A 15,482-nucleotide genomic window follows, 5' to 3' on the forward strand; every position below is an offset into this window, starting at 1 on the left:
GAGAAAGCCATTTTGGTTCAATTGCTTTTAATAGAAAAGGTTTTGATTGATTTGAAAACAATTTATTTTATCTTTTATCTTCATTTTAATTTCAACATTAAATGAAAATATGCTTAAAAATGATATTGGAAAAGATGTTGCCTTAACTCTTATTAGTTTTCCTCATGACATTATAAGGCTGCACCACCAATGTATTTTTCCCCTCTCTCTTTTACTTTACTTACTGCTTCTCTTTTCCCCCCAATTGTTTATATCTACCCTTTTCAACCGATTCCCACCAATAAGTGTACCTTAATTTTGTGTTAACACTCACTAGGCTAATCCTCCCCCCCACCTCCCCCCCCCCTTAGTGTTCTTCATTTTGGGTTTAAAAGTTATCATGATTGAGGCTGTACATTTGTATCTTACGTTTTTTTTCCTTTTTTCCCATTAATCTTAATCTAGTTTTTGCTACTTTAAAGATAGCATTTTATTTCTTTTCTCCCTTAATCTTGTTTTTAATACTTTAAAGATAACATTTGTTTAGCTGATTTATAAAAACTCTTCCTATCTTTTCTGTGAAAGATAGGATACCCTAAGAATAAATAAGGCTTTCCTTATTTTATTTAAATAATAATGAATGAAATTCTTTCTTAGCTAGACAATTTGATACATTTTTTTAACAAAACATATTGTAGATTAAATTTAACTTTACTACAACAGAAAAAAATTAACAATCTATTTGCATGAATTTGTCTATTGGATGTACTCTTTGCATTTTTCCTTTCTTATTAGAGAGTTGCTAAACAAGAATGACAACATCAATAAAAGCGAAGCTCTAAATTTGTAAACAATTATAATGTAAAATTGATTAAATGCAGGATAATGACATACACACATTTTTTAGGAATCATTATTTCAAATATAAGATCAAGATGAATAGGATAACTAAATAATTAAAGTTTTTATAAAAAAAATTTTAAAAATCAGTATGTTTAAAATGAACATGTGGGCATTTGGATAACGATTATAGAGTTGCTAAATCGTATCTAACTATTACAGGAAACATTATTTGAAATTGATAGGATAATTCTTATATGCCTAAATTAATAATATGAGCTATCAGATACAGATGGACGGACTTACCCTTATTATAGAAAAGCTTCGCTTTTAAAAAGAGAAGTACAAAGTTGCATTCTCTCAATTAAATTTGTTATGTAATTACATTTATGTTCCCAATCTTATTAGTATTGTTATTTTTAAAATTTTAGATTTTAGGAACCTGCCTTAATTGAATAGATATAGGACATTTAGATACACATTTTCTAATGCAGCCAATAGGAAAACAATGTAGCAATAATTCGGCCATATTATTGGTTAAAAATTGTGCAGATTTTTGTACAAAAGTGAGGACGTCAAAATATGTGGGGAAGGGAGGGGGGGAGGGATGGTTGTTTATCTTCCTAAAAATTCTTTGAAAAAAAAAAAATTTTATTACCCTCACAATAAAATCTTTACCAACATTTGATGAAGGGGTAAATAATTTTTAGTAGTGAAGCTACTCTTTAGATCCAAATGTTTGTCTATCGGTCAGTTTGTCCTTCAAAGACAAAAATGTAGAGAATATGATTATCTCATCTCCTATTCAAGATATACAGCAGTAACTTTTTGTCAACACTCTCATATTAAGAAGTATAATTATCTATTAACCCTTACAGATCAGGGGGGGGGGTCATATTGACCCCCCCCCCCTCTATTTTTTTCAATGTCATTTTTTTGTAGGTAAGATAGAGAGTTGTGACTTCATGACTTTTTAAGTTTAGTAATTATATGTCGGCAAGAGTTGATCTTATAAGGATATCTAGTCTGTGTCGGTCATGGCATCCGGTCAAAGTCGGTTAGGTGGCACCAAAGAAGGTGTATTTACTTTTATTTTTATAGCTAGCCGGTGCTTTTAGTAAGTAGTAGATGTAAATTTTTCCATAGAATTCAGATATGCAATCGGTTTTTTTGTAGACCTCTTATTTTTAAAGTAATGTAAGTTTTTTTTAAAAAAATTAAGTTGATTTTAAGGTACTAAAATGCAACAAAAAAAAGAAAGAAAATGGCCATTATGAACAAAAATGGTAAAATCTTTAATTTGACACCTTACTTTTTAAATTCTGTCAGGTAATTATTGAAAAAATCGATTTTTTTTAACCCACAAGAATAAAAACTTTGAACTTAATTTTATCATTACCCAGGCATAAGAAATAGGCGTTATATATACTGTTAGAATGAGAAAAATATTACAAATCCATTCTAAGCAAAATTGAAATAAAAAGTTTACACTATAGTATATAAACTACAATAAAAGGAATTATATAAAAATATTATGTTATATTATACAGGCAACCATCTTATTTCTAATTTTGAGAATAAAAATGGGAAGGGGGTAAAGAGGGGGTAAAGAGGGGATGAAGAAAGTGTTGCTTGTACAAAATAATATATTAGGCCATTTTTTATTTTTTTACTTTTTTTCAATTTTGTTTACAATGGATTCGTGATATTTTTCTGATTCTAAAGGTATATATGAACCCATATTTTTTATACCTGTGTAATGATAAAATTAAGTTCAAAGTTTTTATTCTCGTGGGTTTAAAAAAATCAATTTTTTCAATAATTACCTGACAAAATTCAAAAAGTAAGGTGTCAAATTAAAGATCTTACTATTTTTGTTCATAATGCCCATTTTCTTCCTTTTTTTTGTTGCGTTTTGGTACCTTAAGATCGACTTAATTTTAAAAAAACAAACTTAATTATTTTAAAAATTGCATAACTGAATTCTATGAAAAATTTTACATCTACTACTTAATAAAAGCACTGGCTTATATAAAAATGTATAATTACTAAACTTAAAAAGTCATGATGTATTGAAGGCAAGTGACATTGAAAAAACTAGAGGGGGGCGGCTAATTTAGCCCCCCCAATCTGTAAGGGTTAATTTCTTATTGCTCTAAGGGAAACATCCATGGTAATTGGAGTGCTTTTTAGCAGGTTTTTGGCTATAGGACTACTTCCTAGAGTATTTAAAGCTAAAGAATCAGGAAAAAATATATCATCTAAAAATTTTGTTGCCCAAATTATTGAATTTAAACAAATACGTCTAAATAATCAAAAGCATTTCAGAAATTTATATCATCTAAACATTTTGTTGCTGAAATTATCAAAATGAAACTTATACAGTTACAAATAAACAAAAGGGTTTGTCTTACACCTCTATATGTATGACAGAATTTGGTGCCAGATAGACCATCTAGATCTTATATATCTATTCATTGGATGTCAAAGCTCTTCCCACCTCTACCTGCTTTCTTTTGAATTAAGAACCCTTAGGCATCGCTAACTTTAATGTAAGCCTACCTTAAAGTTGTACTAAAAAAGCTTACATAAATTTGAAAGTAACCTTTATCAACCCCCCCCCCCCCCCCCCACCACCACCCTTCCCTATTAATTTCTACCTGCTTTCTTTGCAAAGAAAGGTTTAGGAATCCCTAACTATTTATGTAAAGGTAGCTTAATCCCCTCCCTATTTTTGATGCCCCTACCTTATATGAATCATCCCTTTTGATCCACTTCTCCATCAAAAATCCTAGGGTATCTTATCAAAAAAAGGTACCTTAACTAATTTTAAAAATAATAAGAAATAAAATTCTTTCTTAGGATGACAATTTGATGTTTTTTCAACAAAACTTTGTGTGGATTATTTTTAATTTTACTATAATAGAAAAACAAACTATAAGGATAGATCATATAGAACTAAAAGCTACTCTTTGTAATAAACATATAAAATTTGTTAACATGTGGCTCTTTGTAGATTTTAATTTTAACATCTATATAGATGTTCATACATTTTAACAAAAAAGTATCATAGGTTCAACACTTGCCTATTTCTAATATTTGATTATATGTCATGTGTTTTACCTATATTTTACATGGTGCCTTTACCAAGCTAAGAAATCACTCTCTACAAAACGTTTTTTTTAACCTTTCTTTATAAATCTAACAACTTTAAAGCTTAGAGGGGTTGTAGCTATTAAGTATAACACAGACAGGACTTGAATAGAAACTACTTAAAAACTAATGAAATCTATATAATTTTTATGATTTTTTAGCTAAAAGAACAGTTAGCTGTTTTAAATAATAACCTTTAAAAAAATATTCTACCAAGAAAGTACAAAAGTATAGTATAATGAACCAATAGATATAGTAGATCTAGATGGTAAATCGGGCCCAATAAGTTGTGAAACTTAATAAGAAATATCCAAAGAGGTAACTTTATCCCAAGAAAGTTAACTATTTAAAGATGACTTCTTATATATGTTATGTCATATATGCTTTAAATCATGCGAGGGAAGAAATTTTTTAACCATATGACCAAAGCAAAGGCTTATCCTATGAAAGACTATTTATAGATGATTCATTTTGCGAGTGATATCAAAGGATAATTGCTCTTTCTAACCAAATTTTGTTTACTTTCTAACCAATACATGGTAGATTGATCCTCCCCTGTATTCCTATTGGCTGAATTTGGGAGTATGTATCTAGATTATACCTTTTAATAATTCTTACTTGATAATTTCTTTATTGGTGTTCCTTTATTTCTTCAAATCTTGAATGACAGCTTTAAATGACTTATTTTTGATTACATTTTTTTACGGCAATGCTTCGCCTATCTATTATGAAGTGTTGATTTAGGGAAAACACTGAAAACATTTTTTACTGTGCTAAGAAAATTGCTAATAAAACATCACATGTTTTATTTTAATAGAGAAAGAGGGGACAATGGGCTATTTATTACCAGCTTATACCAATAACGAAATTAATTTGAAAAAATCACAAACATTAACACTTATATAGTGTCAGAACTGAATAATCAGAATATAAATGTATACGAGTCGAAGCAAAATTGTAAGTAAATTTGTTGAAAAACTGCTTGATACAGAACAATGTTTATGGACATACTTACATTTTAAGGACTTGATAGAGTTGCTTTGCTTATAATATTGTTCTTTGTTGTACCAGGAATCAATATACCAAAAAGCAGATCAAAGGGATAATTAGATAACATAAAAAATTGTTGTTAAAAAAGTAGAAAAATCAACATGTTTAAAATGGACGTACGGACATTCTGGTGATGATTATAGAGTTGCTATGCTTTCTAAATCGTACCTAACTACTACAGGAATCATCATGCAAAGTTTGAAATCAATAGGACAATTCTAACATGCCTAAATTAACGAATAAAAGCTATCTATCTTGGACGGACCGACCCTAATTATAGAAAAGCCTCGCTTTTAAAAATCATCCTGTACAAAACATTTTGAAGCAATTCATATAAATCTAATATCTTTAGAGGGGTAGCCAAAAGATATGGTGTATGTCTGTCTGTGTGTGTAGGACTGGACTAAGAACTACGCATGAAAACAGTTTTTAGTATCTTTAAAAGTTTTTTAAAGCAAGAATAAGTTTCCTTTTTTTAAAATATAACTAATGGCATATAAGAAGCTTCCATGATAAGAAACCTATTCATTCCAGAAGCTAGTAAGATATTTTAAACATCCTTGATTATATCTCTTTTTTTATGACCATTGTATTTACCTTCACTTTTACTTTATTTCTAAAATAGCAGCTACGCCCCTAGAGGCCTCTAGTGGCACTTTAGATGTTTTTATTTGTTAAAGTCTCTACATTACTTCTTTATTTTACGATAATTCTCTTTATGTTATGGGAGGTTGGTTGTACCCTCTCCCAAAATAGTCATAAACCTTCCCAGAAACCATTAGAATCTACATATTAAGGAGAACCCGATCGGTTCAGCGTTTAGCGAGATCCTTTGGTACAGACACACAGACAGACACACAGACAAACAAACATCCTGCTACTTTAGTATACGGATTTTAGCGCATATGAAGGAACACAAATGAATATATCAATCAGTTAAATGTAGATGAAATCAGGGATCTAAAGGGATAAGACAATAGTAGATAAATTGAGACCCCGCCCAAATTGAATTTTGGGATGCCTAGGCAAAATTGGAAATTTTTGAATTTTGATCTACCTCCCCCCCATATAAAAAAGGCTTGGACGTCCTTGTACTGTACAATTAGTGGTTGAAACGGCTGGATATTAAGATTAATGAACATACCAATTAAATTTCGAAAAAAAGTCCCAAAAGTTATTAAGCTATTGAATAAGAAAACGTTATAATACAAATTTGGGGACTAATGTAATATTTTAGAAAGCCCAATGACCCCTCCCTCCCTGGATTGAATGAGAATTTGTACTTGCTTTCTACCTGACTTATCTAGATAAGATACCTTTTATATGTTAAGTATACCTAAGTAATTTTATGTAACCCTAATTAAATAATTAAAAAATAAAATTAAAAAATATGAAAGATAAGTCTTAATTAGAGTAAAGTTTTTTTCGTCTACATAAATAGAAAAAAAGAAACATTATAAATAACTAAAAGTGTACTCATTGTAATAAAATTTGAATTATAGCTCTTTAAATGTAGAATCAAATAATTACATCTATTTTGTTGTTCATTCATTTTAACGAAAAAAAATAATTTGCAAATGTTTAGCACACCTGCCCATTTCCAATATTTGAATATGATTTGTGTTTTTTATATATATTGGGGAGGTTAATTTACCATATTTTCTACTAAAAAAAAAACCCTATAAAAAATATTTTTAAGTAACCATTCTTTATAATTATGAAAATAAAAAAATATCTTTAAAGAGGCCTTAGATGGTTAATTGCTATTATGTATAACACAGATAGGATGTATGTGGCAGAATTTACAAGGAACCGTGCTCAAAAACTTAAAATAGATAGAAATATTTTTAAAAAATCTTTAGTTAGAAAAACAATTGGCTGTTTTAAGACATAACCAAAAAGGTACTCGTGTATCAAACCTGATTTTTCTTGACCTAACTTAATGTAACTAAGAACAAAATAGGAACCCCTAGTAAACTTCATAAGGTACATTAAAGCTTCCCTAAGTCTTACTTAACATTACTACATTTAGGAATACTTAACAATAACTTAGAAACTTCATAGGGATACTTAACTAAAAGCTTACATAAGCCTGACATAAGAAAATACCATTAGGAACACTTATCTTCGTTCGTGATTCTCACTAATATCATTATAAAAAGACATTAAAAAATTAATACATGTTTAATAATGAAACAAATGACGTTTGGACTATCAAATCGAACCGGTCAGCCATACTGAAAAATCATGCATAGCTTCGAGTTACAGACAATTTTTCACGAATATAAAAAAAAATAATATAAGCTTTCTTAGCTCCCCTCAGGGCTAACAGAACCGGTTTTAATCTTTTAATATCCGCAAAAAAGCTGTTTATAATACGATGCGAAAAATAACTATTTTATAACTTTTTACAATAATATTTTACACAGCCTTTCAAAACGCCTCCTGAAAGATTGAATTAACAATAATAATAAATTGTAGATCACGTAAAAAAAGTTGAATAGTAGTACAAACGTAAAACCTAAATTATAGAAAATCTACACTTTTGAAGGCTTTATAACCTAAAATTATTGTCTGCAAACAAAACTTTAAAAGTATTATAATGCTTTGTATTTCATACGAGTTTATAGTTTTTAACTTGGAGTAAAAGTTACCAAGTAAAAAAGGGAAGATGGATTTAGGGGAACAGGAACATTTTTCCGGAAAATAACTTGAGCAAAACTAATTCTATTTTATGATTCTTTATTGCTTTTTTTCTAAGGTGCAAATTACAAAATAGGGTGATATCCCCTTTTTGCATATGGACCACAAAAAAGAGCTTTTAAAAATATTTTTAAATTTATTTTTTATATTAGGTTGGGTCAAAGTAAGAAAAGTCTCAACGAATCCCATATGATAAGGTCCCTGCAGGTTTAGAGCTCATCAGAGGTTCCATAAATATATATTTTCCAAAGTTAAAAATTTGAGGGAGGGTTGAGGATCGGTAGACAAAAAATAGGTTTCTTGTGATTTATTGACAATGTCTACAAAAGTTGGCTTGACTCTTCTTGTTTTCCTATTAATAGCCCCTCTCCTAAATATAACAGATTAATTAGTATGTATCTACCGCATTAAAAACTTCTCTTCCCGCATTATGCTTTTTTGGGGTACCTCCATTCTTAATTTACTATTTTCATGTTTCCCTTAACTAGCATAAAACCTTCCTAGGTTAAACAGGAAGCTTCCCTGTGAAGCATATAATAATTATGCTAATATGTAATATATATAAAAAGATCAGAAATAATAAGCTAACAACATTTTGGTGAAATAAGTGGAAATAAGAAATTTTAGTATAAATTTAGTCATACAAGTATTGATAATCAAGCACATTAAACCTTAGGTAAATATTGTTAATAAATCACTGATTATGACAGTTTCTTCCAATCATCCATAAAATCCGTCAATAAATACAATAATTGATCTACCCTGTCGACAGAGAAACATACCATAGTTTTAGGGTAGCTTTGCTACAAAAGACTCTTTAACAAAATAGTAAAGTCTACTGATGTCCAACTATTTACTATTGCTTACTTTTACTAATTTTACACTGTTTTTATTTAGTAGCTTACTACATTACCTTTTGATACCATTGTTTCTACGTGTGTTAGTGTTTTTAATAAAGAGTTAATTAAGTGGCTGCACCTATTATTACATCTAGGGGCTTAAAAATAGCATAAATAGTATAACATAACCTAAGTGAAGCTTCCTATAAAACAAGTTATTGAAATTTAAAATGCCCTGTATCAGCAATTTTGCAAAAATTCTGTATACAATAATGTTTTCATAAGTTCTGACACTCTAAAAGTGTTATTGTTGGTTTGTCCTATCTTCTGATTTTTGAGCTGCGGCGTATTTATGGATTTTTCATTTACGTTGCTTATTAAATAGTTCCTTCTTTGTTCAGATAAAAAATGAGTGACGACAGTTATACAAATCTGAGCTCCTCTAAACTTCTCAACTCTGATGATGAGCTAGAATTCATGAAAGCAAGGTAAAAAATATTTCCAGTGTGGCTTAGAAACGATTAAAAGCGGTTCTCAGTCATAATATAATTTTAAAGCATGTATTGCAGACAATTTGCCACAAATATTAATATAAAAATCATAAAATTAATAACAGTTTTGTTAGCCTGGGCCTTCGGTTCCTTGGGGGGTAACAAAACTGGTGTTATTATTTTTATTGTGATATCCGCGGAAAGCTGTCTATAAAATAGAACGATACGATAAATAACTTAAATCTTACACGAAATACATTGAACTTAAATAAGTGAAATTAGCATTTTAACCTATTCCAAAAGATCATACGCATTTTTAAAACATATAAGTGAAAGAATTAACAATATCATATTTTTTCTAGAAACTATTCTAGAAACTTTTTTCTAGAGTATCCTTTTCTGAAAAATTAAGAATTAATTTGAACCAATCTTAACATGTATTTATTATCTAATATAGAATGAGTTTAAGTGGTGAATCAAGTACAATATTGTCAGAACAAGAAATAGAACTTTATAAGTAAGAAATTTAAATAAACAGCATAACCATGGCCGTAATTCCGTCCGTCTGGTATCAGGTGGTTTAGGCCTTTTGTGCAGATTACCATAACCAATATATATTCTTAAATGGTACTTTCCCTAAAAGTGCCTAGCAATCAATGAACCCTCCCTCCAGGGGCGTCCAAGCTTTTTTTTTTGAGGGGGGGGGGGGGGGGGGTGAAATGTCGCCCAAAATTTTTTTTACCACCCCCAAAATTTTTACCCCGGGGGTAAAATTTGCTGGGGGGGGGGGGGGGTAATTACCCACCCTGAAATCTGAAATTTTTTTTGTTAGATATTTTTATTTTTTGGGGGGGTATTTACCTACGGCACCCCCAGGGTAGGGGTAAATTTTAAATGGGGGGGAGGGGTAAAATGAACAAAATTTTTTTGGGGGGGTAATCCCCACTTTACCCTTCCCCCCCCTTGGACGTCTATGCCTCCCTAACCTTTTAGTGCCTTTATGCTATAGGACAAACCTGTATCCAACATAATCTAACCAAAGTAAAACCAGATGAAAAACTCCCCCTTACTTATTATTTTTTTTTTGAGCTGGGCACTTTGAGGGAAACTACCGTTTTAAACAAAATATACCAATAATCATTAAAAGGTTTCGTGATTTCATGTTTAATTTCCAAATGATTAAACACATTTGCTTGGAACATTTGGTAATGATAATAATCATATTTATTTTAATGAAAGTCATATTCTGATGGTTCCGATATAATCATGCACTATTTATTACACTTGTCCCCAAATTTTTATGATTAAGTTTTCTTATTCGTTGTCTGAACAGTTTTGGAAACATTTATTGATTGCTGATTATTGCCTCCTGCTAAAAAATCCCTTTCAGTTTACTTTTAACATCCAACTAAACTCAAGGTTGATCATATTATTTTCTTCTTTTTTTAGCAACAATTTCTGCCTTTATAGTTCTACAAATTTCTTTACTTTTACCTATCTTTTAATATGTAAATTAAATTAATATGATTTATGTCATTTAGACCGAAGAGGGTGCAATGTCCACCGAAATATATTTCAATAAAAAATAACTAAGAAGTATCAAAGACTTTTTCACTCAGTGAATTTATCATTTGATTTATAGATTCATTAAGTTGAGTGTCCAAACGATTCAATCACTAGTTGTAATCTACAGAAAGGGTAATTTTGTATATCATCATTGGAGAAGTACATCAATTTATCGGCCAATGTCTTATCCCCTTCGAGTTTAGATACCTTTACTTTTTTACATCTAAGTTTTTTATTTGCTTATCCCTGTATAATAAATTTTCATACACGTTACCATTAGGCAGGCGTTTGATGACTTTGATGAAGATAAAGATGGAGCCATTTCCACAGTTGTAAGTATCTTTCCAGTATTGCGTTAAATCTGATTATTATCCGCTGGATTAGAACCGGCTTTCAGCCACACTAAAAAAATATGCATAGTATCGTAAGTATTATATTCGGTTTTCTACGAAAATGAAATGTACAATCATAGGTTTAGAACAAGTTTTGTTAGCCCGTGCTTTCAGCATCTCGGGGCTGACAAACTGATTTCAATCTTATAATTGTATATTTTTAAATCTGCGGAAAGCTGTTTATAATACGATACGTTAAACAACTATTGCCCTATGCGATCTTTTATTATTCTTTTTAAAGTGACTCATTTAATAATTTAAAACAGTGCTGAACACCAATAAAAATATAATTTATCATGAAGTAAATATTGATATTCATGATATAAATATATTTTTTTTATTTTAGGAGCTAGCAAATGCCTTCAGAAGAGCGTAAGTATTTTGTACAAGTATAACCCCAACCCCCACCACAAAAAAATATATACAGGGTGATTCAGAATAAATTAACTGAGTTTTCCGATTTTCTGATACAACCAGAAGGAATACAGAAACAATAATTATATATTCTTGTTCTCTGTAAAAAAATACATAAAACTTAGAAATGGTCTTTTTAAATATCTCTGAAAATAATAGCGCATTTTAAAGCATAGATATTTCAAAAGTTGCGTATGATGCTTTTGTGCTTTAAGGTTGTTTTTTAAAATTTATTTACTTGAAAATAACATCTAAACACGGTAAATAAAATATTCTACCAATTTCACAAAAAAAATTCCTTCATTGAAAACAAATATTCAATTTTTCTGTTTGTATACTTAATAAACATAACCTTAAAAATTGCTCATGTTTGCTAATCCCCACCCCTCAATTATTTCTATAATCCTTTAATCTAATTGACAGATTAAGATATAAGCTCATAAATATAATTTATCTATAATTTGTAATTAAATGGTTTTTTTGTCTTTAGAGATTTTTTTGTCAAATAAAAAGGTTTTTTTCCTTTGTACTATAAGCTACGTTATTATAAAATATTCTTTTACTAGGAATGCATCACAATCAAGAAATGTGAAAAATGACAAATTGCAGTTTATTAAAAATGCGTTTTTGGATAGCTAAAAAGCATTTCACCTTTAAAACTCATTAAGGTACTTTCCTTAGACATTTTTCTAAATTAAAATTGAAATTTTAAGATTTTTTTATACAAAAAAAGAAGAGTTATCTTAATTTTTCTTGCAGAACATTTTTCACATAAAGCATTTTTTTAAAACTATGTACCTATCATAGAGGCCGCATTTTTAGAGATATTAAAAGAACCTTTTACAAATTTGATGTACTTTTTTATAGAGAACAAGGACATTTAATTATTTTTTTCTGAATTCCTTCCGGTTAAGTCAGAAAAACGGAAAACGCAGTTTTTTTTTCTGAATCACCGTGTATATATCGGAAAGAACTATTTTTCCCTTTTTTTCACCCCTTCAAGGTTTTTTTATCTTCCCTGTATGTCCAGTTTTGAAATTTATTTGACACAATAATTATACAATTACAGAGGTCACAATCCAACAGAAGGAGAGATACAAGATATGATCAACGAAACCGACACGAATAACTCTGGTCAGGTATCCAGAATAAGTGAATTATAGAGTGGCAGCCTTGTAATTTTTTATCTATACTTATATAAAAGTAACAGGATGTATTTCTGTCGGTGTGTTCGTAAAGAAAGGTCTCGCTAACTGCTGAACCGATATGGTTCTCTTTACAGTAAAGGTCTCCAGGGAAGGTTCATTACTATGCAGGGTATGGTTCCTTTTTAAAACTAAAATGTAAAGTGGATTGTCAACCCCCCTCCCTTCCCTTAAGAGGCCTCTAGGGGCATATCTTCTATTAATACAAATTGCAATAAAGCATCTGAATATGTATATCTATTTATCGCTAAAAAAAGTTTTTCCATGTATATTATTAATTCGTGGTTTTCTTACATTAGATTTTTTCTAAATGATTTATAATTTATTTAGATAGAATTTGATGAATTTATAGATCTTGTAAAAAAGAAACTAAAGGAAAGAGAAGACGAACAAGATTTTAAGGTACTAATAAACTTAATTAGTGTACTTGTAATATGTACTTGTGGATTTCCTCCAAAGGATTCAGAAAAAAAATAGCCTAAATCTTCCAGGAAACTAAAAGGATAACCAATTCTCGGTTGTTTCTCAGACCAAAATCATTACTTTTACTTTCTTTAAAAGGATTTATGATACTAAGGACGATAATTGTTAAAGTTGTAAATTGTTTTTTTTTCTTCTTCTCACTAGTATAGACGAATAAATCAAATGAAGATAAATCTTTTGTTAGTCCAGATAATAAAAGGTAGATGTAAACTGTTTTTTTAGGAGACGTTTCGTGTATTCAGCAAAGATGACCAAGGTACAAATTAAGATACTGTCCACGTTCATGATTCAAACGACATAAACCTTACATTTTAAAGGTTTAAAAATTTTCTTTTCAATCCTCTCTCTTTCTTTTCTATGTTATGATAACTGAACATCTGCTCCATTAATCACTTTTTTCGTTTGTCCATTACATGACTTTTTGTGCTTCACTACTTATGAATGTTGTTATTTTTGTTTTCCTAGGTTGTGTTACAATGGAAGAAATGAAATTTGTCCTGTGTCATATTTGTTCACCTGAGGAGGCTAAACAAATGATTCAGGTATCTATCTATCTATCTTTCTATCTATCTATCTATCTATCTATCTATCTATCTATCTATCTATCTATCTATCTATCTATCTATCTATCTATCTATCTATCTATCTATCTATCTATCTATCTATCTATCTATCTATCTATCTATCTATCTATCTATCTATCTATCTATCTATCTATCTATCTATCTATCTATCTATCTATCTATCTATCTATCTATCTATCTATCTATCTATCTATCTATCTATCTATCTATCTATCTATCTATCTATCTATCTATCTATCTATCTATCTATCTATCTATCTATCTATCTATCTATCTATCTATCTATCTATCTATCTATCTATCTATCTATCTATCTATCTATCTATCTATCTATCTATCTATCTATCTATCTATCTATCTATCTATCTATCTATCTATCTATCTATCTATCTATCTATCTATCTATCTATCTATCTATCTATCTATCTATCTATCTATCTATCTATCTATCTATCTATCTATCTATCTATCTATCTATCTATCTATCTATCTATCTATCTATCTATCTATCTATCTATCTATCTATCTATCTATCTATCTATGTAGGTTGTTGATCGTAATGGAGATGGGAAGATAAGTTTCTCAGAGTTCAGATGTATGCTTGGTGCTAATCCTATTCTATTGTAATTATTATATGCATATTTTTATTTTTCATTTTTTATTCACTTTTTGCTCATGATTCTAATAATAAATTTTTCTTCAAATGTTTTTGTTTTGTTTAATCAGATTTACTATGACAAGGATGATACCCATAAGTAGCGAAGCATAAGAAAAATATGGATGTTTGGTTGTCACAAAAAAAGAGAAAGAAATTAGGCGATGAATCAATGAAATCACGAAACCTGTATATCAAAAGTATTAATGTATTTTAAAGGATGATCAACAAACCCAGAAACCACGTAAATTATATACTGGATGATCAATGACACAGGGAATTTTAATAATTTTTTAGCTATCTATTTTATACAGCAGTCAATAAAATTACATTTACCCCCTTGCGTTTAGAATGGACGATAAATAGAGTACTGTTCATAATTTGAGGGATAAACTTAAGAACAAACGGTAAGGTTTTGAATATAGAGGAGCTGCGCAGAAAAAAATCTTTGCAACTTACATTTATCAAATTATCATGATAGGATTGTTTACAAATACATGCATACACAAATAAATATATAATCATAGATGTATATTCCAGATAACTACATCCCCCCATCTATTAAGGACCCTTGTGCAAGAGGCAAAAAATAATTTCATTATACTTTTTTAATTAAGCATTTATGTGTAATTTTCATTGTTAAGGTTATTTTAGAGTAAAAGTGGTTGCAAATTATCTATGATCAATTGGGTTTTTCATAGTTATGATTCCAGAAACTTGAAGTTTTACTTTTTCTGCCATAAGCTGATTTTCAAAGATCCAATACAAAATCAGAAAAGGGGTCTTGCCTTGTAGGGAAAGTTACATATGTCTTGGCCCCTCTATTCTTTTACTTTTATCATACATATAATCATAAAAACCACAGAGGGAGAGGACATAAATTTAAATTTTAATTAGGTGGATCATCAAGTTGAGTGTCCAAACGTTTTAATCACAATTTTAATCCACAGAAGGGACAATTTTTTGGTATCATCATCAACTTATCGTCCATTGTCTTGTCCCTTTAGATCCCTGCATAAAACACACAAAACATGAATACAGATAGTTAAGATTAATGAAAATGCGCCAGTATCTATTATTTATTTGTTCTATGCAACCATCTATTTATCTATCTATTATTCATCTATG

General features: G+C 29.6%; 1 protein-coding gene across 1 annotated transcript; it reads left to right on the plus strand.

Moving 5' to 3' along the window:
• The first annotated feature begins 8,955 nt into the window (after nucleotides 1–8,955).
• Nucleotides 8,956–14,407, plus strand: LOC145315180 (neo-calmodulin-like). Its single transcript, XM_080155221.1, has 9 exons — nucleotides 8,956–9,052; nucleotides 9,513–9,572; nucleotides 10,902–10,953; nucleotides 11,360–11,385; nucleotides 12,497–12,566; nucleotides 12,963–13,034; nucleotides 13,338–13,371; nucleotides 13,581–13,657; nucleotides 14,246–14,407. The coding sequence occupies exons 1-9, from the start codon at nucleotides 8,973–8,975 to the stop codon at nucleotides 14,324–14,326; spliced, it is 552 nt and encodes a 183-aa protein (XP_080011347.1). The 5' UTR covers nucleotides 8,956–8,972; the 3' UTR covers nucleotides 14,327–14,407.
• The last annotated feature ends 1,075 nt before the right edge of the window (nucleotides 14,408–15,482 follow it).

Source organism: Acartia tonsa, chromosome 3, assembly GCF_053477335.1.
Source record: "Acartia tonsa isolate MP-2025a chromosome 3, ASM5347733v1, whole genome shotgun sequence".
In the NCBI taxonomy this organism is placed as follows: domain Eukaryota; kingdom Metazoa; phylum Arthropoda; class Copepoda; order Calanoida; family Acartiidae; genus Acartia; species Acartia tonsa.

Excerpts from the sequence above, each read along its gene's own strand:
- LOC145315180 (XM_080155221.1), top strand. The coding sequence starts at position 8,973 with ATGAGTGACGACAGTTATACAAATCTGAGCTCCTCTAAACTTCTCAAC. Across the intron at positions 11,386-12,496 it reads GCAAATGCCTTCAGAAGAGC|AGGTCACAATCCAACAGAAG; the intron begins GTAAGTATTTTG and ends ATACAATTACAG. Across the intron at positions 13,372-13,580 it reads ATTCAGCAAAGATGACCAAG|GTTGTGTTACAATGGAAGAA; the intron begins GTACAAATTAAG and ends TTGTTTTCCTAG.